Source organism: Mesoplodon mirus (genome assembly GCF_964341445.2).
Source record: "Mesoplodon mirus genome assembly, chromosome: 2".
NCBI lineage: Eukaryota > Metazoa > Chordata > Mammalia > Artiodactyla > Ziphiidae > Mesoplodon > Mesoplodon mirus.
This window is the reverse complement of record NC_138977.1, coordinates 93,729,000-93,752,479: the sequence shown is the minus strand read 5'-3', so window position 1 is coordinate 93,752,479 and position 23,480 is coordinate 93,729,000. Positions and strand designations below refer to the sequence as shown.

At 38.2% G+C, this 23,480-nt stretch overlaps 1 protein-coding gene across 4 annotated transcripts in view; it reads right to left on the bottom strand.

Moving 5' to 3' along the window:
* Window positions 1–3,301: 3,301 nt before the first annotated feature.
* The window catches only part of PAICS (phosphoribosylaminoimidazole carboxylase and phosphoribosylaminoimidazolesuccinocarboxamide synthase), a 50,520-nt gene continuing 30,341 nt past the window's right edge, over window positions 3,302–23,480 (bottom strand). For all 4 annotated transcript variants that reach the window (XM_082609322.1, XM_082609324.1, XM_082609323.1 and 1 more), the window contains 7 exons: window positions 21,181–21,359; window positions 15,038–15,217; window positions 14,828–14,941; window positions 13,894–13,977; window positions 12,766–12,946; window positions 10,851–11,009; window positions 3,302–5,891 (listed from right to left, as the gene is read on the bottom strand). In XM_082609322.1, the coding sequence (XP_082465448.1) occupies window positions 5,725–5,891; window positions 10,851–11,009; window positions 12,766–12,946; window positions 13,894–13,977; window positions 14,828–14,941; window positions 15,038–15,217; window positions 21,181–21,359 (1,064 nt within the window). In that variant the 3' untranslated portion in view covers window positions 3,302–5,724. The remainder of the gene's footprint in view (window positions 5,892–10,850; window positions 11,010–12,765; window positions 12,947–13,893; window positions 13,978–14,827; window positions 14,942–15,037; window positions 15,218–21,180; window positions 21,360–23,480) is intronic.

Sequence of the window (23,480 nt, the reverse complement as noted above, 5' to 3'; positions counted from 1 at the left end):
CTCATCGTTTAAGGCCTGTCTCTCTCCAGATGGACTGTAATTTCCATGAGGCCAAGGACTATATTTGCCTTGCTCACTGCAGCATCCCTAGGATCTAGCACACTCCCTGGCATATAGTTGGTACTCAACTTTTTAACTGAATGAGTTTTTGCTTATTTCTCCCTTAATATGTGAGTTCCTTGTGAGCAGAAACTATGTTCAGCTCATGGCTATATCCTATGGTGCCTGGCACATTTATGTCTGGTTAATATGTACAATGCAAAAACGGCACTAATGACCCAGTGAGCTCAGGAGGATATAATCTCTGTGAATTAGTAAAAATCATGAGAAGGGCTGTGGACTTCTACTAGCTGTGGAACTGTCATGTATTTCAAGCTAATTATGCCTGGATTTCAGAGGGTTTAAGGGAGTTCTGGAAGACATTTGGTATACCCAAAATTTTATTAGAATTTTTCTGAGGAAAGATTTTGTAGCTTCCATTGGATTCTCCAAAGGTGTTTATACCAACTCCCCTCTCCCCCTCCAAAAGCTAAGAACCACTGCCTTAGTAGTGCATTTCTCTTTTCAGAACACTGACTTTATGTAGGATTCAGTTTTGATTTCTATATCAGTCTGATCTCATATACTTTGTAGCTTCTAGAAATTTCCTCAGAATTCCTCTGCTGTGGATTCCTGTGTTTCTGTTTCTTCTGTCATTTTTAATGGGGTTTTGTGGCAAACAATATATAATTGTGTGGATTTAATTTGTCCCTTTTGAAACAGGAGTCTTCCAAACCAGAGTGATAAAAAAATAATTTATTTTACGCTGCGTTGGGTCTTTGTTGCTGCGCACGGGCTTTCTCTAGTCGCAGCGAGCGGGGGCTGCTCTTTGTTGCGGTGCGTGGGCTTCTCATTGCAGTGACTTTTCTTGTTGCGGAGCACAGGCTCTAGGCGCATGGGCTCCAGTAGTTGCAGCACGCCAGCTCAGCAGTCGTGGCTCACGGGCTTAGTTGCTCCACGGCATGTGGGATTTTCCTGGACCAGAGATCGAACCTGGGTCTCCTGCATTGGCAGGCAGATTCTTAACCAGTGCTCCACCAGGGAAGCCCCAGAGTGATGTTTTAAAGCATATACCTGATGTCACTCTTCTATCCTCAGGATAAAGTCCAAACTACAAAGCCTAGCATGTAAGGTCCTTTATGATCTTTTGTTACTGTCTACTCCCCTTGCATGTTATACTCCTCTAATATTTAGTTATGTATGGGTCCATGTTGCCATACCTATGGGAATTTGCACATATATTCATTCCACAAATATTTATTGAGTGCCTTCTAAATGCCAATGTCAGGCATTATATCAATACTAGTCTCTTGGGATACAATTAACAACAAAAAGACAACCTAGTGTACTCATGGAATGTGTTTTCTAGTTGGGAGAGAGGCAATAAACAAATATATACCATGTTTGGTGGTAATAAATTCTACGAAGAAAAGTAAGGAAAGGCAAGAGGGATTGAGGACGGAGTGCAAGGAGTTACTGAAGCTCAAAGAGAAATGTGCCCAAGGAAATCTTTTCATTCCCATTCTACTGCTATTTTCACTGTACCACAGTGCTGGGTTAACAACCCCACCCCAAGTGTTTGAGGTTGTGAGGAGTTAAATGCAAAAGGCACCATTAGGGCTTCCCTGGTGGCACAGTGGTTGAGAGTCCGCCTGCCGATGCAGGGGGCGTGGGTTCGTGCCTCGGTCCGGGAAGATCCCACATGCTGCGGAACGGCTGGGCCCGTGAGCTATGGCCGCTGAGCCTGCGCGTCTGGAGCCTGTGCTTCAAAACGGGAGAGGCCACAACAGAGAGAGGCCCACGTACCGCAAAAAAAAAAGAAAAGGCACCATTAAAAGTAAGCGTTTCCACTGGCTTTCCAAGGACTGCTGGGCTGAAGATGGCAGGGAGAAATTGTGGATGTTCTATGGCATGGCATGTTTTATTTAAGTCACATAATGCTGACTCTCTGCCCTTTTTTCCTCTTTTTAGAAATTAAATCAGCTGAAGGGAATATCAAATTCAAGGTAATTTTTATGGAATCAACTCCACTCATTCTATACAGTCAGCCAAACAGATTTTTACATAATGCATTCATGTGCTAGGATATACTTTACATATATTGACTCATTTAATTCTCATAATCACCTTGAGGTAGGTAGTATTAGTCCCACTTTACACACGAGGAAATTGAGGCACAAAAAATTTAATTAACTTGTTGAAGGTCACATCTTCTCTCAACTGGACTACAGTAGCTTCTTAACTAATCTCCTTGTTTCTCCTCTAATCCACACAACAGCCAGAGAATACTTTAAAACCTGTTGAATACATCATGTCAGCCCCTGCTCAAACTTACCAATGGTTTTTCCTGACACACTTCAGTGTGGTCTGTAGGCCCTAAGTTATCTAGCCTTTGCTTACATCAACATCTCCTTCCACTCTTACCATTGCTCACAGAGCTCCAGCAATATTAGCATGTTTGCAGGTCCTCAAAAAGGCAAAGCTGTTTTACTTTCTGTTTTTCGTCTGGGAAACTATTTCCCCATATCTTTGCATGGCTTCCTCTTTTACATCATTGCCCTGCTCTCCTTAAAAACCTTCCTTTTACCCCATCACTGTCCTCTCACCTTGGCTGTTCTTCATGTGCACTTATACTTCCCTGAATCTATCTGATTTATCTTTTATGGTTTGTTATCCCCAATAAAATGTAAATTTTGTGAGGGCGAGGGCCTTGTCTCTGTTCAGTGTTGCTTTCCTAGGCCTAGAATAAAATAAGGCAAAACATGTATTTCACACATGGATGAATGAATAAAGCTTCACACAAGAGCTTATCCTTGCCTTTTATTTGGCTGCTTTGTTTAAATTTCAGAAGGCATTAAAGCAATTCTAAGTGTGGCTTTAAGACATAATGTTTAAGTACAGCGTTATTCGGACACAATTTTTCTTCCTCTATTTAACTATAAGCCCACAGAAAGTATAAACACCCAAAGATGGCAAACCAGGTAGGTTTGTGTAAATTACTTTTTATAACAGTTAAAATACTTTCAAACAAGTATTTACTCTAGCACTGATGAACTATACTACTGAGGGTATATGTACTCTATTAAGAAACTAATAATGACCATTGATAAAGGTCAGTCCTATCTACGAGTCTCAATCAGTGTTTGAAATTTTTATGTACTGCACAGAAGCAGGTGGAGCTTTTGCTAGGTAGGGATAGAAGAGTTGAAATAGCAGCCAGTGACTATTCAGAGACTAAGTTCAAAGCCCAAGTTCAAAGATGTTAAAATCAAATCTTTTTAATTGTTCTTGTGATCTAACTTTAGAAAACAAAGCAGTACATGATCTTTATAATTCCCCCATTTCTAACAGACAGCTAGGCATTAGCACATCAGAGCATAAGACAATGTAAGGGAAATAAACTGTAGAATTACATTTTCTCCTCTTTGGGAGCTTACAATCCAACAGAGAAAGTACTTGTAGCCACTGTGGCTGGAAGGTTTATCAGGGAAGGTTTCATGGAGAAAGCAAAGATGAAGCTCTAGTAACTAACAAGTAGATTTTAATGACAAATGAGAACATTCTAAGAACTAAAGGTACAGATATGCAACAGTCTGAAAAGAGGAAAGCAAGTTCCCTTGATGGGTTACAACAGTAATTCTTAACCTACAGACTATGGATAGGCTTCAAGGAACCCAGGAACAAATGGAACCTGTTAGTAAACATACTGTGCAATTTTCTAGGGAGAGGGTCAACAGCATTCATATTTTCAAAGGAGTCTATGTTGCAAAAGAAATTTATTTAAGAGTTTTTGTTTTAAGTCCTTGGACAATCAACCTCAAAAAGGTTGGGTTAAGAATGAAGACCTAGGGCTTCCCTGGTGGCGCAGTGGTTGAGAGTCCGCCTGCCGATGCAGGGGACACGGGTTCATGCCCTGGTCCGGGAAGATCCCACATGCCGCGGAGCGGCTGGGCCCGTGAGCCATGGCCACTGAGCCTGTGCGTCCGGAGCCTGTGCTCTGCAACGGGAGAGGCCACAACAGTGAGAGGCCCGCGTACCACAAAAAAAAAAAAAAAAAAAATGAAGACCTATTATCAGGCTAATACAGAATTTGACCCTTGCTTGAGGTTTATGTACAGTGGATGGGTAAACGGTAAATTCAAGACTTGGTGATGAGTTAGAAATGAAAGGTCAGAGAAAAACATCAAGGATAAAATTAAGCTTCTGATTTGGGACAGTGAGTGCAGCCAGATATAGGCTTGGTGGAAGATGAGTTAAGTTTAGAGCATTCAGACAGAAATGGACAGCTGAAAATACAAGTCTACAGACATTCACTATAAAGAATTAAAATTATCCTACCATTATTTGTAAACAATGGACTCAATAGTAGGAAACATCAATACTTAAGGGAAAGAGTAAAATATGAGGAATGATTGAGGTTGGAACAACTTGGTGTATAGCCCAAGAAAGGAAGTTAGGTCAATCATACGCCACAGAGATCAGTGATGAGATGCCAGCTTGTTAACAGTTGAGAGGGAAGTGAAAAAGCATAGACCGGGTAGGCCAGTGGCAAAAGTTTTATCAAGATTTCATCTGTAGTAGAGATTCTTAACATTTTGGGGGGGACACATCTTTTTGGTAAAAATTGATTGCCCCCTTCTCATAGAAGTGAACATATACATAAAATTTTACATGTAAGCTTAAGGGGTTCATAGACACCTAGATTAAAGTTTAATGATCTATAAAATCCTCAAGGCTGCATAATGTAACACTGATATTTCCAAACATGGTTTATAGACTCATGATGAACTATCATACCTCTCAGTAACAACTGCTCCTTTAGAAGTGCATTTTGCTGGGTATACTACCTAGACTTAATACTAGAAAGAAACTAGTTATGGGTATTAACTGGGAGATTCCAATTTTTGAAAATGAGGGTAGGTTGGGGATTGTTAGTCTGGCTAAAATATGTGTTATCAGAATTAAAAGAATTTTATGACCTACAGAGCCAAGTAAGATTTACTAACTCATTTGCAATGGCAAAGGTGACTCTACTTTTTTTCCATGGGAAATTGCCCTGACCCTTAACAGAGAAGTTCTCACAAGTCTCTCCATGGTTTCCACAGTGGCCCTTCATCTTGTTTCATGTCTTTCTTACCCCAGCGTCAATCTCAGCTTTTCTTAAAAAAGGCAATATCAAACCCAAACATCATCTCTAGCTATAGCTAGAGATAAATACAACATCATTTTCTGACATACTGACTGCAAATAAAAAACCATGCCCTAGAGTTTTGTAAAGATCATAATGTGAAAGAGGACTACATTGCTCTTAACCACCCTAAGATACAACCATTTTAAGTTTCTAAAACTTACGGACTGAGATGTAGAAATTAGTAACTTTACAGCTCTATAATAGGACATTATTATCATTTAAGAAATATATTTAATTATACTGCCTACCTAACTGACCACATATGGGTAAGAGATTAATTTTAAATGTATAGTAATTTCACTACTTATAAAGAAATACTAATAAATATGGGCATTTATTCTACTAATTCATGAATCTAGAGAGGCGTTTATTCACTTATGAATTTTGTTTTCTCTGATTGATTTAAAATCTTTTCATCTTGCTTGATTTTTTTTTTCTGCAGCTAAAGTAGAAATTTATAGTTTTTCTCCTAAAAAATGCAATGATGTTCTTTCTTATAAATTGCCCTCTCTGATTTTCTTGTCAGCCTGCTTCAAGGAAATCCAGGTGTTCAATACACTTGCTCGCAGTTTGGCCCAAATCAAATGGTTGTTTAATCCAAATATCTGAGCAGCAAACTGAGCTGATCCTTCTGGAGAAAGTATGGTTGAACAGCCAAGACCTATTCATAAAAGAAAAGACAGAAAATTGAGCTGTAAATTAATAATGAAAATACCACTTACCCAACTATTTTATACTCTCAGAAGCCCTGCTAGCCACAGACAATACAGCTACAATATTATCCTTGTCTGAAGTAAGATCTGTGGAAGGAGTTTCCATCTTTACTCTTTAGAGTGATAAAGTGATTATAAGATGATAAGTAATATTTATCAGCCAGGAACAGATATTTTATATACAACTATCACTTTTCTCACTGAATCCACTTGCAAAGAAATTTACTTTTTTTCAAAGTTCTTTTCACATACATTATCCCTTTAAATCCCTGGTGAAATGAAATAGAAATAAAACAAGGAATGAGGTAGAATCATCTGTTCTTAGACAAACCTGAGGTATGTTAATTGTTTTGGTAATTTTCTAGTTATTCCTTTTTTTTTTTTTCTTGCGGTACGCGGGCCTCTCACTATTGTGGCCCCTCCCGTTGCGGAGCACAGGCTCTGGATGCGCAGGCCCAACGGCCATGGCTTACGGGCCCAGCCGCTCCGTGGCATGTGGGATCTTCCCAGACCGGGGCACGAACCCATGTCCCCTGCATCGGTAGGTGGACTCTCAACCACTGCGCCACCAGGGAAGCCCTCCTTTTGTTTTTTCACTTGAATTATTCTAACATTTTTAAGCAGTGGAAAAGTCAAATACATAAAATAATTTGAAGAAATATTATAAATAAATTCAATAGTAATAAGATCTAAAAGACAGTAGACTAAGAAAGTAACTTCCTCGGGGGCCACAGGTTTGCTCAGGCAGTTTCTTGAGGTGGTACTATTATGTCTGTGTCATTAGAGTCAAGGACTAAATATAGATTATAGATCCAAAAGCTCCAATTTCCCTAAATACTCTTGGAATTAATCAGGCTCTTTGACTCTCATTTTCCCCAATAAGAACAGGCTAAAGTATAAATCACAAGATTTAATTTGTATTAATAAATCAATTTACACAGCTCTGCTACTTACTACATAACCAACATCAGCCAAATTAATTTTAGTGTCCTTATCTGTAACATGGGAATGATAACTAGTAGCTACCTTATGTGAGGATTCAGTGCGTTAATAAGATAAAGTGCTTGGAGCAGTGCCTGACACATAGTAAATACTCAATGAATGTCAACCATTAGTAGTAGTAGTAGTAAACTAGGTAGAGCATTCCAGTCTAGTAACTGAAATACCTGTGCCTACTGCCCATGACTCACTTTCTGATGTCAAGAAAACCTAATTAGCAAAAAATTAAGTTACCTGGTGAGCATGCCATAAGAGCGAGAGGAACGGAGTTTTTAGGATCTTACACAGGCCACTGTGAAAACATTCCTCAAAAGATTCTCCCCAATTCTAATGATCAGAATCTAAAAATATTCTAGGTTCTGTCTCTCCTTGGATATTACTAGGTAAAAACTGCCACACATTTGCTCAAAATTCCCTTTTCTAAGCTCCATGGATAATAATATCTATACTATTCCTCTGGCATAAATTTGGGTATAGTTTCATCTATAGTTATAGATTTTTAACTTGGGAAGTTGATATAATCAGATCAGTCTAGCTAAAGATAGATTAGTCACAAGATGTATGTATCTCTGAAACCTATAAAAACAACAGTAAAGGGAATAAAGAAAATAAACATACACAAACAAAGAGATAACAGCAATAACATTTTGGCAAATGGAGTAGTAACTAACTTAGCAGACCAAGAAAATTTAATCCTAACTAGAAGCAGGGAAAGATGAGAAGCAACCTGACATTACAGAACCCACTCAAAGGTTGAGGAATTGGTGACACCAGATACCTTTTAGGGGAAGAATCGGGTTGAAAATGGGGCTAAAAAGAAGAAGACTGAGTGAAAGTCAAGAAGAAGTAAGGCCATCAGATCCTCCTCCCCACTCTATGTACCTGAACAATGGCCCCTTCTGCACCGTGGCAGAGTTTTAAATTCTTCTGGAGGCAAAACAGACTTTAGTCCAGACTTCTGTGCCAACCGGGCACAGGTGAAGCAAGGAATGCCACAGTGAAAACATGGGATTAAGTTTGCACACGTTAACAAACTCAGGCAGGCGACTGAGACTGAAAAGGTTCTCTGGGTAATTCTGGCCAACACATGAGAAAAGATCAAAGACACTGATGTGAGGGGTTAATTCAAAGAATGACCCTACAAGATCACTCACAGTGGAGGCCACTTTTGACAAGCCCTACCCACTTGCAGAGCTTCCAATTGGTTTTTTATGACACTTTAAAAAAAAATTTATATTTATTTATTTGGCCGTACCAGGTCTTAGTTACGGCGCACAGGATCTTCGTTGCCGTGTGCGGGATCTTCATTGCAGGATGTGGGATCTTTTAGTTGCAGCATGCATGTGGGATCTAGTTCCCTGACCAGGGATGGAACCTGTGCCCCCTGCATTGGGAGTGTGAAGTCTTAGCCACTGAACCACCAGGGAACTCCCTTCAATTGGTTTTTACAGTGCCATTCTTAAACAAGAGAAAACAGCCAAGGCTTATTAGCAAACAGCTATGGAAAGGAACTAATATGAAAGGGACAATAATAATCTCAGAGAGATAAAGGAGGTTATTGCAAAGATTAAACAAGAAAAGGATGTTTGGGGAGGTGGTAGGGGGAGACCAGAGAACAAAAAAGAGCTGTAAGAAATTCAAAATACCACGTTCAAAATGAAAAGCTCAACAGATGGGTTGAAATGTAAAGTTGAAGAGATCTTCCAGAACGTATGGCAACAAGAATAAGAAAACAGGGACTTCCCTGGTGGTGCAGTGGGTAAGACTCCATGCTCCCAATGCAGGGACCCCGGGTTTGATTCCCAGTCGGGGAACTAGATCCCACATGCATGCTGCAACTAAGAGTCCACATGTCACAATGAAGATCCTACGTGCCGCAACTATGAAGTCCGCATGCCACAACTAAGACCCAGCACAGCCAAAAATAAAATAAATATTAAAAAAAGAAAGAATAAGAAAATAAAATAGAAATCAAGGCAGTGAAAAGTAACTCCAAAAATGAAAGAGGAAAAACGGAGGCGGAAGGAAATTATTAAGTAATTCAAGAAAATTTCCCAGGACTAAAGAATCAAAGTTCCAGATTAAAAGAGCCCACTACAAGCTCAGGATGAAAACACTCACCAAGACGCATCTTCATGAAATTTAAGAATAATGGATTGATAAAAGATCCAAGAAGTTTCCAGAAAGAAACAAAATTCATAAATGACCTAGAACCAAAATGGTGGAAGGGCCCTGGAGTTCTCAATAACTTTGGAAGCTAGAAGACAGCAGAGTAATGACCTCAAAATTCTGACAGGGCTTCCCTGGTAGCGCAGTGGTTAAGAATCCACCTGCCAATGCAGGGAACACAGGTTTGAGCCCTGGTCCGGGAAGATCCCACATGCCACGGAGCAACTAAGCTCATGCACCACAACTACTGAGCGTGCGCTCTAAAGCCTGCGAGCCACAACTACTGAGCCTGCCCACCACAACTACTGAAGCCTGCACGCCTAGAGCCTGAGCTCTGCAACAAGAGAAGCCACCGCAATGAGAAGCCCGCACACTGCAACAAAGAGTAGTCCCTGCTCACTGCAACTAGAGAAAGCCCGCAAGCAGCAACAAAGACCCAATGCAGCCAAAAATAAATAAAATAAATAAATTTAAAAAAGAAAAAATTCTGACAGAAAATAGTTTTCAACCTTGAATTCTATTCCTAAATTATCAAATCAGACTGAGCTGCAATAAAAACGTTTTAGGTATACAAGGTCTCAAAAAGTTTATCTTCTGTACCCTTTCCTCAGGAAGTTCACTAGAATGCTCTCCAACAAAAAGTAAACCAAGAAGGTAAAGATATGGGACCTAGGAAACAGGAGATCTGAGATTAGAGAAAGGCAAAATGAATGTCCAGGATGCTGTAGAGAGAGATCCTAAGACGAGCAGTGCAGCAGGCCTAGAAAGAAGCCAGTCCATATGGGAACATGTCAGAGGGCACCCTTACTTAACACATATCAAGAGCGGATTTATACTTAACACGACTGTGAGAAAAATATGAGGTTTATTAAGTGATAAGCAAATCGACTCTTACTGAAACAGTATTGACACTTAGGCCTTATAGATCAGATCATTATCTTGGACCATGATGAGCACACAACAATACTTTTATTTTATGAGATCCTGCTCAGCCAGCCAACTGATGAAACTTCCTTGGTTTTAATTATTCTAATCCCTAATTTTTAAATATTTTATTTCCTCTACAGAAGTAACAATCACATTTACAAAAAACAAAACAAAACAAACAACAAAATACCATGAATGATGTATTCTTGGGTGGGGAAAAAAACAAAAACCAAAACCAAACCTGAACTTGATCTAATTACAGATTTTACCGCCACTTTACAGAAAATAGGGGATGGAAGAGCATGTTAAACAACACCCAGGAATGTAATCAGCTAAGTCCAGAATGCAGAAAATTCTATAGGAGAAATGAAAGAGGAAAAAAAAAAGGAAGATTAAAAGAGACTTAAGAGATATATCAACTAAATGCAATATAAGGGCTATGTTGGATCTTAATTTGAATAAACAAACTGTAAAAACAAATGAGACAACTGGAAAAATGAACACTAATTGGAAATTAGATTTTAAGAAATTACCATTAATTTTTCTTAGGTGTGAATATGGTATCATAATTATGATTTTAAAACTAGAGTCTTTATCATTTAGAAAGACATACATAAATATTGAAGTATAAAATGCCATAATCTCTCAGATCTGCTTTAAATAATCCAGCAGGAGAGGGCTATAGATGCAACAAGATGTTAATTTCTGAAGCTGGGTAACGGGTATGTGAGATTTCATTATGTTATTCTCTCTACTACAGTGCATATTTGAAACTTTTTAGTAAACGTTTTTTAAAAATTCAATTATCTTACCACTGGGTAATCGAAGAGAAGACCACACATCCTGAGCTCCCCAGTCTGGAGTGAGGGGAGGACAGCTGATAACTGGATATGCTGTGTTACCAGACATCACTGGTCCTAAACCATTGCTTCTGCCTGCCACTGCCACAAATACAGTAGGAATGCCATCCCCTAGGCAAATTATAAGTTTAAAATTAGGCTAAGCACTCAAGAGATTTAAAGATAGGTTTAAAAAAAAAAAAAAGGGCCCATGTGTAGTAACTCCTTGAGTTCTTTAACAGCAGTCTCCAGAAAAAGCACTATACTGACACTATTATTAAATATATATTCAAAATATAAGGTTCACTCTGCCACTTACTGTATATCAAGTAATGAAGTAGCAAGAAGAAGTTTGGCCATCTTTGAGATCTGTAGTATAAAGGAGGTATAACACCAGGGTGTGAGTGAGGGAATGGTTCAAAGGCCCCTTCCACTATTGCTGCTTTGGCTCGCTGAAGCAAAGGACGACACCACCTGAAGCGGCATCTGTCCTGGTGTCTTTCAACCAACAGGGTATGGGAGACACAATTAATAGAGACTAGAGGTTTAGTGACACTTTTTTTTTTTTTAATTTTTCAATTTTATCTTATTTATTTTTTTATACAGCAGGTCCTTATTAGTCATCAATTTTATACCCATCAGTGTATACGTGTCAATCCCAATTGCCCAATTCATCACACCACCGCCCCCACCCCCCGCGGCTTTCCCCCCTTGGTGGCCATACGTTTGTTCTCTACATCTGTGTCTCAATTTCTGCCCTGCAAACCGGTTCATCTGTACCATTTTTCTAGGTTCCACATATATGCGTTTAGTGACACTTCTTGAAATAAGAGTTGAGGAACTGAATTCAATAATATAGTACCCAAATATTTAAGACCCTTCAATATATATATATATATATATTTTTTTTTTTTTTTTTTTTTTTTGCAGTACGCGGGCTTCACACTGTTGTGGCCTCTCCCGTTGCGGCGCACAGGCTCCGGACGCGCAGGCTCAGCGGCCATGGCTCACGGGCGCAGCCGCTCCGCGGCATGTGGGATCCTCCCAGACTGGGGCACGAACCCGTGTTCCCTGCATTGGCAGGCGGACTCTCAACCACTTGCGCCACCAGGGAAGCCCTAGACCCTTCAATATATTTTTAAACATACCTCATAAATATTTTATTCTTTCATAAATTTATAAGTTATTCCTTTGTTTCCTACAACAGTGATTCCTAACTTAGAATCCAAAATTTTACATTTGCATTTTTCTGGAGAAAGAGATCTGGCTTTTATTAGCTTATCAAAGAGGTCTGAGACATTCCCACCCACCCCCTAAAAAAGAAAACCCTCCAAAATTCAGTAACTATGCTCCTATAGTAACTACCTTCAGAAGGAATACTCAACCAATATTTTTTCCAGTTGAGAAACATTCCAATCTACAGGGCTCCATATTTTAGATGCTATCCCATCAAGACATTTCTTTTATATACTAAATTCTGAAATTATTCCTTAATTTCATGTTTGAATGCCTCCCAGGAAATGCCTCCTTAAAGATACTTGAGAGGATCTGCTGCTTCAACCCTAGGCCCTCCTTCTGTAATTGACATGGGGCCTATCTTCTGTTGGAGCATATTAGAAATGATGCTTGAGGGGATTAGGTAAAGACTAACGCTAGTCTTCATTTTCCTCCCATGCTTGCATTTTCAGTTCTTTCTCCCTGGTCCATTCTTTTATAAGCTCCTAGAGCACCTTAAAACTTTTGGAGATAAACATCATGAAAGCCTAGAATATCACATTTTTTCCCTTGGAATGTGGTGAAACTATTTTTCAGCATTATTAGTCTAAACATAAAATTTGGGGCAAAATCAGGAGAACTTCCTGAAACGCTCTAGTTATTCTACATTTACCTTCATACTCAGCTTTAATCCTCAGAGTTTCATCTGGTCCTTTATGGGCAGATGTTACCCTAAGTTCACAGGGAATTCCAAAATTTCCACAAGCCTTCTTAATTTTTTCACAGTGACTAAGATCAGAGGTTGAGCCCATCAGTACTACAACCCTGCACTGACTTTCTGGTTTCAGAAGCAGCTGGAAAAGAAAAACATGAATATGCAAAAGAAGGCAAAGACAAAAATGAATAAATATAGGAATGAGTACTGTAAGAATAGTCAGTTTACAGAGCTATAGTTTATAGTAAAATTACAACCTGCCACAATATTTCCTTTAATAGACCAAATTTAAGACAGACAAGCAGAACAAAATGATAGAGGATTTATTTTTCAAAATAACCTCTCTATACAAAGGAAAGTGGTCTTCATAACTAAGACCTAATGAGTAAGATTTTTAATCAGATAAATTGTTTACTATTGTAATAAAAAGCAAGGATAAATACTCAAACCTTTTAATTAATATTCAGGAAGCTACAATATAAAATATGTCACTGAAGATTTTTAGTACATTCTGTTCAATGGGGGTTTTAAGGTATAATCAGCCATAATAGAAGTCATATTATAAATCTTTTTAAGTTAGTTGCTTGGAATTCAAAATGCATGTTCCTATGGAAATGATGTTCTAAAAAGTAGTTACTACCCTTGGATAACCATAAAACCCATTCAATTTCCATGGAATTATACTAATAATAATACCATAAATTTTAGAGTGACATTTTAATGTCACATGGAGTTCCAATTCTAAACTCTTGCTAGTGGAACTCTGAGTAGCAGTGGAGAGGTGGGTAGGAAATGTAAGGCTTCTCCTATAGGGGGCAGGGAGGAAAGGATTCCAGATTTCCCCAACAGGATTTGGGAGATGAGGACTGGCCAGTTTCATAGCAGGGAGTTCCAGTAAGCCAGTGAGGATAGTTCAGCTGGTACATTTTTTAAAGGTGCTCCTTTCTTTAAAGTCACTGGAAAAAAGAAAAGCACTGCACCCTCTCATTTTTTTCTTTTTCTTTTTGAAGCAAGATTTTCTTGGAGAAAAACATACAATAAAAAAAAAAACATAAAATCAATACTGATTTATTACAAAAGGTTTACCTCTACTCTTTCTGCAACCCACTCAAAATTTTTCTTTACCATCTGCAGCCCTTCAGGAGTTACTTCCTTGAGGTCACGATACGACTAGAAAATAAGATAGAAAGTTTAGAATACAACTACTAGATGTGCATGAACTCCCCCTACTCCCTCCTCCAAAAAACACCCAGCAACTAGCTCTAGTAAGCAGAGATGACTGATGTGAGCCACCATTATAGAGACTCACTACCTCTCACCCAATTCCCAGACCTAAGTCAATTCAAAGAGCCAGAGTTTTCTGATAGAAAAGACCGGGTAAAGTATTCCATTAGTAATATTCTTCCTATCTGAAATTATTTGGTTTCTGAGTTTTGGGTACAGATTATGAAGAGTTTGCATAGCAAAGGATATATCTGAGTCAACAAATTCAATTCCTGAATTAGACTAGAGAAAGTTCAGATAGTGATGTATACTTATATTTTCATTTGAGTTACTACACCAGCAACTACAATTAGCTGCCCTGACAATTCTTATGTATTAAGTATAGAGAGGGTCTTGCCCTAATTTTGTTTTTCATAGGAAAGAGCAGATATGGAGCCTGATAAGATCTGCAAGACCCGAGTTCCAGATCTGCCACTTACTCTTGTAACTGTGAAGATATCTATCATCTTAGAGCCTTAGTTTTCAATTAGCCAAACAAGGATAATACTTCCTCTGCATGAGTCTATTAAAATAATAAATGAGAAATCTGCTTCATAAATGTAAAGTATCACTCCTATCTTTTTTCCATGATATATGAAACAAGAGAGATTTATCTTTAAAAATAAATAGCAATCAACAACTCAGGTTCATATCATAAGTAACAATAACTGACTTTTCTTTTCCTCCCATCTTCCTTTTCTCCTCTATCCCAGCCTGATCTCGCAAAAGATTAAAGAAAACCTGAAGCATTACCTACCTGTTTGTCTTTTTGTTGGCTTCGATCTCCTGATGGCCAGAGTCTCCAGGAATCATTATCAATAACATCAGCAAGAACAATTTCTTTGGTGGTTACATCAACACCAAATTCAATCTAGAAATAGCATATCACCAAAGAGTTTTTCAAAATTACTACTAAAGACATTTCTCGGTTATAACCTTTACTTTCAAAACTCCATTTCATTTGTACCTTCATATCAACCAGTGTACAGTTCTGGGGCAACCAGGATTTCTCCAGTATTTCAAAAATAGCCTGTGTAGCATGACTCATGATATCCACTTCAGTTTGGCCTATAACAAGTCCAGCAAAGCAAAAATTTGCAGCAATTAGCTGTTCCTCAGACCACTGTGGATCATTATTAGCATCATCCTGAGAAAAAAGTATAGAAGTACAATTAAATACAAAAATTTTGAACTTTTCAGATAAACTAAAGTCCTTTTTCCCTTGAGCACGATAAATTCCTCAGAAATATTCATTTTCTCTAAAGATTTAATGTTTGTTTAAAATACCCTTTAATTCACAGCAATCATTTTAAACTCTTCTATTTTCAATAGCTACTTTAAAATTCAAAATTTTGGGGTAACTTATTCTATGTCATAAAGTATTTGTAAAGAATTTGCTTTCCATATATAAATAATTTAAATACAAGTTTCTGATTTTTATCTTTCCTTAATCAGAGGCAACAGAGATGGTAAGAAGGCCAAAACACATTTTAGTCCACCAAAATTTTTCCAGAATGCAACTTTCATAATCCCCTGACCTTACTTTTGACAAGAATTCATACAAGACTATAAGTTCTCAGGGACATTACTTGATAATTCAAGAGACTTCGTGCAAAGTAAAGAGATGCGTGAAAAAAAAATACTTTCATTTTATTCTAAGTAGTGTCCCAACTGAACATGAAATTTTTCTTTTATGGATTCTTGATTTGTATAATTATAAAACAATGCTTTAAGCTGTGCAGTTCACTGAATAAAAGTGCAACAGCAGGGAATTCCCTGGTGGTCCAGTGGTTAGGACTCTGTGCTTTTCTGCCGAAGGCCCGGGTTCAACCCCTGGTTGGAGAACTAAGATCCCACAAGTTGCACAGCGCAGCCAATAAACAAACAAACAAACAAACAAACAAAATAAAAAGCAACAATAACATCGCTTCTGAAATAGAAGAAATATACTTAACAGCATAAACAAAGATGAAAAGAAAAAAGCAGTTTCAATAAAGAAAACCAATAAAAATTCATGACTGTTGATTCCTACATCCTTTATTTTATGTTTCTGCTTATAAGAAACATCGAGAGTAACAGTTTTTCTGTATTAGAATATAAAAAGATCCCTTGGGAGTTCCTTGGTGCATATTGGTTAGGATTCCAGGCTTTCACTACTGTGGCCTGGGTCCAAATCCCTAGTCGGGGAACTGAGATCCTACAAGCCACATAGTGTGGCCAAAAAAAAAATATAAAAAGGCCCCCTTGGGCCTCCCTGGTGGCGCAGTGGTTGAGAGTCCGCCTGCCGATGCAGGGGATACGGGTTCGTGCCCCGGTCTGGGAGGATCCCATATGCCGTGGAGCGGCTGGGCCCGTGAGCCATGGCCGCTGAGCCTGTGCGTCCGGAGCCTGTGCTCCGCAACGGGAGAGGCCACAACAGTGAGAGGCCCGCGTACAGCAAAAAAAAAAAAAAAAAAAAAAACAAAAAAAAGGCCCCCTTATTAGCCTTTACTTCAAACTTTTCAATAATAGATTTAAAAATTTACTACATTGTTACTTTTCTTCCTAATAACTGCTGATTGTACTTTTTATTTACTTATTTTTTAACATCTTTATTGGAGTGTAATTGCTTTACACTGTTGTGTTAACTTCTGCTGTATAACAAAGTGAACCAGCTATATGTATACATATATCCCCATATCCCTTCCCTCTTGCGTCTCCCTCCCACCTCCCTATCCCACCCCTCTAGGTGGTCACAAAGCACCAAGCTGATCTCCCTATACTATGAGGCAGCTTCCCACTAGCTATCTATTTTACATTCGGTAGTGTATATATGTCAATGCCACTCTCTCACTTCGACCCAGCTTACCCTTCCCCGTCCCCGTGTCCTCAAGTCCAATCTCTACCTCTGTGTCTTTTTTCCTGTCCTGCCCCTAGGTTCTTCAGAACTTTTTTTTTTTTTTTAAGATTCCACATATGTGTAAGCATACAGTGTTTGTTCTTCTCTTTCTGACTTACTTGACTCTGTATGACAGATTCTAGGTCCAACCAACTCGCTACAACTAACTCAATTTCGTTTTTTTATGGCTGAGTAATATTCCACTGTATATATGTGCCACATCTTCTTTATCCATTCATCTGTTGTGGAAAGGGCTTCAGTTTTTCACCATTGAAAACGATGTTTGTTGTGGGTTTTTCATATATGGCCTTTATTATGTTGAGGAAAGTTCCCTCTATGCCTACTTTCTGCAGGGCTTTTATCATAAATGGGTGTTGAATTTTGTCAAAAACTTTTTCTCCATCTATTGAGATCATCACATAGTTTTCATACGTCAGTTTGTTAATATGGTGTATCACATTGATTGGTTTGCATATATTGAAGAAACCTTGCATTCCTGGGATAAACTCCACTTGATCATGGTGTATGATCCTTTTAATATGCTGTTGGATTTTGTTTGCTAGTACTTTGTTGAGGATTTTTGCATCTATGTTCATCAGTGATATTGGCTCGTAGTTTTTTTTGTGACATCTTTGTCTGGTTTTGGTATCAAGGTGATGGTAGCCCTGTAGAATGAGTTTGGGAGTGTTCCTCCCTTTGCTATATTTAGGAAGAGTCTGAGAAGGATAGGTGTAGCTCTTCTCTAAATGTTTGATGGTATTCACCTGTGAAGACATCTGGTCCTGGGCTTTTGTTTGTTGGAAGATTTTTAATAACAGTCTCAATTTCAGTGTCTGTTATTGGTCTGTTTATATTTTCTATTTCTTTCTGGTTCAGTCTTGGAAGGTTGTGTTTTTCTAAGTATTTCTCCATTTCTTCCAGATTGTCCATTTTATTGGCATATAGTTGCTTGTAGTAATCTCTTATGATCCTTTGTACTTCTGCAGTGTCAGTTGTTAGTTCTCCTTTTTCATTTCTAGTTCTGTTGATTTGAGTCTTCTCCATTTTTTTTTTTTTGATGAGTCTGGCTGAAGGTTTATCAATTTTGTTTATCTTCTCAAAGAACCAGGTTTTAGTTTTATTGATTTTTGTTATCATTTCCTCCATTTCTTTTCATTTATTTCTGATCTGATCTTTATGATTTCTTTCCTTCTGCTAACTTTGGAGTTTTTTTTATTCTTCTTTCTCTAATTGCTTTACGTGTAAGGTTAGGTTGTTTGAGATATTTCTTGTTTCTTCAGGTAGGATTGTATTGTTATAAACTTCCCTCTTAGAACTGCTTTTGCTGCATCCCATAGGTTTTGGGTTGTCGTGTTTTCATTATCATTTGTTTCTAGGTATTTTTTGATTTCCTCTGATTTCTGCAGTGAACTCTTGGTTATTTAGTAGTGTATTTTTTAGCCTCCATGTTCTTGTATTTTTTCACAGTTTTTTTCCTCTAATTGATATCTAGTCTCAGCATTGTGGTTGGAAAAGATACTTGATATGATTTCAATTTTCTTAATCTTACCAAGGCTTGATTTGTGACCCAAGATATCATCTATCCTGGAGAATGTTCCATAAGCACTTGAGAAGAAAGTGTATTCTGTTATTTTTGGATGGAATGTCCTGTAAATATCAACTAAGTCCATCCTGTTTAATGTGTCATTTAAAGCATGTGTTTCCTTATTTATTCTCATTTTGGTTGATCTGTCCATTGGTGAAAGTGGGGTGTTAAATTCCACTACTATTATTGTGTTACTGTCGATTTTCCCTTTTATGGCTGTTACCATTTGCCTCATGTATTGAGATGCTTATGTTGGGTGCATAAATATTTACAACTGTTATATCTTCTTCTTGGACTGATCCCTTGATCATTCTGTAGTGTCCTTCTTTGTCTCTTGTAATAGTCTTTAAAGTCTATTTTTGTCTGATATGAGATTTGCTACTCTAGCTTTCTTTTGATGTCCATTTGCATGGAATATCTTTTTCCATCCCCTCACTTTCAGTCTGTATGTGTCCATAGGTCTGAAGTGGGTCTCTTGTAGACAGCATAAATACGGGTCTTGTTTTTGTATCAATTCAGCCAGTCTATGTCTTTTGGTTGGACCATTTAATCCATTTACTTTTAAGGTAATTATTGATATGTATGTTCCTATTACTATTTTCTTAATGTTTTGGTTTTGTTATTGTAGGTCTTTTCCTTCTCTTGTGTTTCCTGTCTAGAGAAGTTCCTTTAGCATTTGTTGTAAAGCTGGTTTGGTGGTGCTGAATTCTCTTAGCTTTTGCTTGTCTGTAAAGGTTTCAATTTCTCCGTCAAATCTGAATGAGATCCTTGCCGGGTAGAGTAACCTTGGTTGTAGGTTTTTCCCTATCATCACTTTAAATATGTCCTGCTACTCCCTTCTGGCTTGCAGTTTCTGCTGAAAAATCAGCTGTTACCCTTATGGGGATTCCCTTGTATGTTATTTGTTGTTTTTCCCTTGCTGCTTTTAATATTTTTTCTTTGTATTTAATTTCTGATAGTTTGATTAATGTGTCTTGGCATGTTTCTCCTTGGATTTATCCTATATGGGACTCTGCACTTCCTAGACTTGATTGACTATTTCCTTTCCCATATTAGGGAAGTTTTCAACTATAATCGCTTCAAATATTTTTGCAGTCCCTTTTTTTCCCTATTCTTCTTCTGGTACCCCTGTAATTCGAATCTTGGTGCGTTTAATGTTGTTCCAGAGGTGTCTCAGATGGTCCTCAATTCTTTTCATTCTTTTTTCTTTATTCTGCCCTGCAGTAGTTATTTCCACTATTTTATCTTCCAGGTCACTTATCCCATCTTTTGCCTCAGTTATTTTGGTATTGATTCCTTCTAGAGAATTTTTAATTTCATTTACTGTGTTGTTCATCATTGTTTGTTTGCTGTTTAGTTCTTCTAGGTCCTTGTTAAACATTTCTTACATTTCCTCCATTCTATTTCCAAGATTTTAGATCATCTTTACAATCATTACTTTGTATTCTTTTTCAGGTAGACTGCCTATTTCCTCTTCATTTGTTTGGTCTGGTGGGTTTTACCTTGTTCCTTCATGTGCTGCATATTTCTCTGTCTTCTCATTTTGCTTAACTTACTGTGTTTGGGGTCTCCTTTTCGCAGGCTGCACATTCATAGTTCCTGTTGTTTTTGGTGTCTGCCCCCAGTGGGTAAGGTTTGTTCAGTGGGTTGTGTAGGCTTCCTGGTGGAGGGGACTGGTGCCTGTGTGCTGTTTGTTGGATGAGGCTGGATCTTGTTTTTCTAGTGGGCAGGACTGTGTCTGGTGTTGTGTTTTGGGGTGTCTGTGAACTTATTATGATTTTAGGCAGCCTCTCTGCTAATGGGTGGGGTTGTGTTCCTGTCTTGCTAGTTGTTTGGCATGGGCTGCCCAGCACTGGAGCTTGCTGGTCGTTGAGTGGAGCAGGGTCTTAGCACTGAGACAGGGATCTCTGGGAGAGCTCTCACCGATTGGTGGGGCCAGGAGGTCTCTGGTGGTCCAATGTCCTGAACTCGGCTCTCTTACCTCAGAGGCTCAGGCCTGACACCTGGCCGGAGCACCACGACCCTATCAGCTACACGACTGTAGAAAACAGTAATTTTTTCTTTAATCTTTCTATTGGTTTTCCTTTTAGAAAACAGGCAGTTCAATCTCGTTATGTGAAGGCCTCACTCTGGCTTCACCTAATAGGGTTCAAAGAGTACAGGTGATTTGAATCTGGTTCTTGTGTTCATCTTCTTTTTTTCACCCAGGCTTCCCACCAACCTGTTCCTGGGAATTCCCTGGCTGTCCAGTGGTTAGGACTCCAAGCTTTCACTGCCGAGGGCACACCGTCAATCCCTGGTTGGGGAACTAAGATCCCACAACCCGCCTCGAAAAACAATAAACACCTTTTCCTGAGGACAAAGTGTCACTCCATGCTTCTGGGAAAGGCTCTCCCAGTGACTCGTAACTGCTAATTTTAATCTGTTCATTTTGTTAGTCATGTTGGTCCAAAATAAGATAAGCAGATTTTCAAAGGTTTTCTTTTAAAAATCTGAATTATCATTGCTAATTAAAGTGTACATTTTGGACAAATATTTCTGGAATGACAACTGTAGTACCAAAAGATTTGACAATATTTAAATCTTTTGACTTTGTAATAAACTTGTTGCTATGTTATAGTAAGACAGGGAGGTATAAAATAATTACCTTGAAAAACATCTCTACTTTAGGTGGGTAGAACTTATATCCTTCCTTGACACCAGGATTTCTTTTGAGAAAAGAACCAGTTGCTATTCTTCTACAAACCCATTCAATTGGAATCATTTCACACTTAGGTGCAATGAAAGCTGTCTCTCCACATTTTCTGGCGAAAGCAGTTTTGATACCTACAGATTGATGACAAAAAGAAAAAAAAGCATTAAAATTGTATTTCAAAAGGGAGATCTGAGGCATAATAAAACTCTACCCTTTACAAAAAACAAAACAAAAAGCCTATGTAGCCAAATGCATTACCCTTAAATAGCACTATCAAAAACAAATGTAATTTTTTAAAAAAAAGGCAGACGTAGGAAAAAAAAGTATTAATATGGCTTTCTTCTGCTTATCAAAATATTCAGGCATATTTCATGTTAATGTTGCAAGGCAAGCTGGATCAAAAAATTTGAGTCCCAATGTTTTTACCATCATTCATCTGTTCAAAAAATACTATATCCTCTGCCACTGTGCACCTAACTTTGTACCAGGCACATGACTAAGTGGCACGAAATTATCTCTATATCAGATCTGGTGGCAGAATTCTCATTCTATGGTCTGGGATTATATGGACCTTGTAAAATATTAATCTATTTATCATAATCAGATACAGCCCTAAATTCTGGACAGCCTTTTTCTCTCAATATTTAAAGCAAAGAGTCCTTGAAAAAAGCATTCAACAGGTAGCAGCAGGAACATGGAGACCAATTTGGCCAAAAGCAAAGAAAATATTTGCCCGTCCTCTGTTTACTCTTTTGCAAGCTGTCACTGGAAAACTAAGATAAAGAGCTAGTTTATGTGGCGGCCTTGGAAAATAACCACCTCTCTTATAGTAGTTACAATGTATTATAAGCTCTATGATCCCGCAATTCCACTCTAAGTATATACACAAAAGAACTGAAAGCAAGGTCTCAAACAGATATTTGTACACCAATGTTCACAGTATCATTATTAAAAATAGCCAAAAAGGGGGAAATAACCCAAGTGTCTAACAACAGATGAATGCAGTGGACAAAATGTAGTTTACACACAATGAATTACTATTCAGTCACAAAAAGGAGGGAATTCTGATATATGCTACAGCATGATGAATGATTCATGAAAGCATTATGCTGAGTGAAATAAAGGTGAAAATTGTATAATTCCACTTACATGAGGTACCTAAAATAGGCAAATTCATAGCGACAGAAAGTAGAATAGAGGTTATCAGGGGAGAGTTATTGTTTAATGGGTCAGAGGTTCTGTCTGAAATGATGAAAAAGTTCCGGAAGTTGATAGTGGTGATGGTTGCACAACATTGTCAGTGTACCTGAACGCCACTGAATTGTACACTTAAAAATGGTTAACATGGTAAATTTTATGTGTGTATATTTTACCACAATTTTGCAAGACCTACTTTAGGTTAGGCATTATAAATTTATTTTCTTTTTGCTTAATCCTCATAGCACCTGATAAGGTATGATGTTCATCCAAAGAAACAGATAACAACACTGAGACACAGAGACACAGGATTTATGTCAGCTAGTACTAGGTAAAGCAGGGTTTCTAACCCACACTGTCTGAACTCTTTAAGCTGCTCACTTAACCACTATGCTATACTGCCTCTCCTAGACGTGTTATAACATCATAGCACTAACGTGAATTAAAGTATCTCCTGGAAACCTGCATGGGTTTAACATAATAATGCTCATCTTCGGGCTACAATATTAGTACCTCCAATCCCCATCTAAACCTCTAATAAGATCAAATTTTTCTTATCAGGAAAGGACTGAAGATCTTTGATCTTATGTATGTATCTATCTATCTATGTACATATGTATGTATCCATATGTAAAGGGAACCTACATTTATGGAAACCCTGCATCATGCTGAGTGTTTTATTTATTTATTTTAAAATATTTATTTTAAAATATTTATTTATTTATTTTGGCTGCACCAGGTCTTAGTTGCAGCACACGGGATCTTTAGCTGCGGCATGCAAACTCTTAGTTGCAGTATGCGTGTGGGATCTAGTTCCCTGACCAGGGATAGAACCCAGGTCACCTGCATTGGGAGCATGGAGTCTTAGCCACTGGACTACCAGGGAAGTCCCCGAAGTGTTTTACATATTATCTCATTTAACCATACATAAAATTTTTGAGGTAGCTGTTATTATTCACATTTTACAGTGAAAGAAGTAGAGGCTCACAGCAGTTAAGTAACTTAATAAGTTAGGTCATGCTGCCAATCCGTAATGGAGCCTGGACCTGAAATGC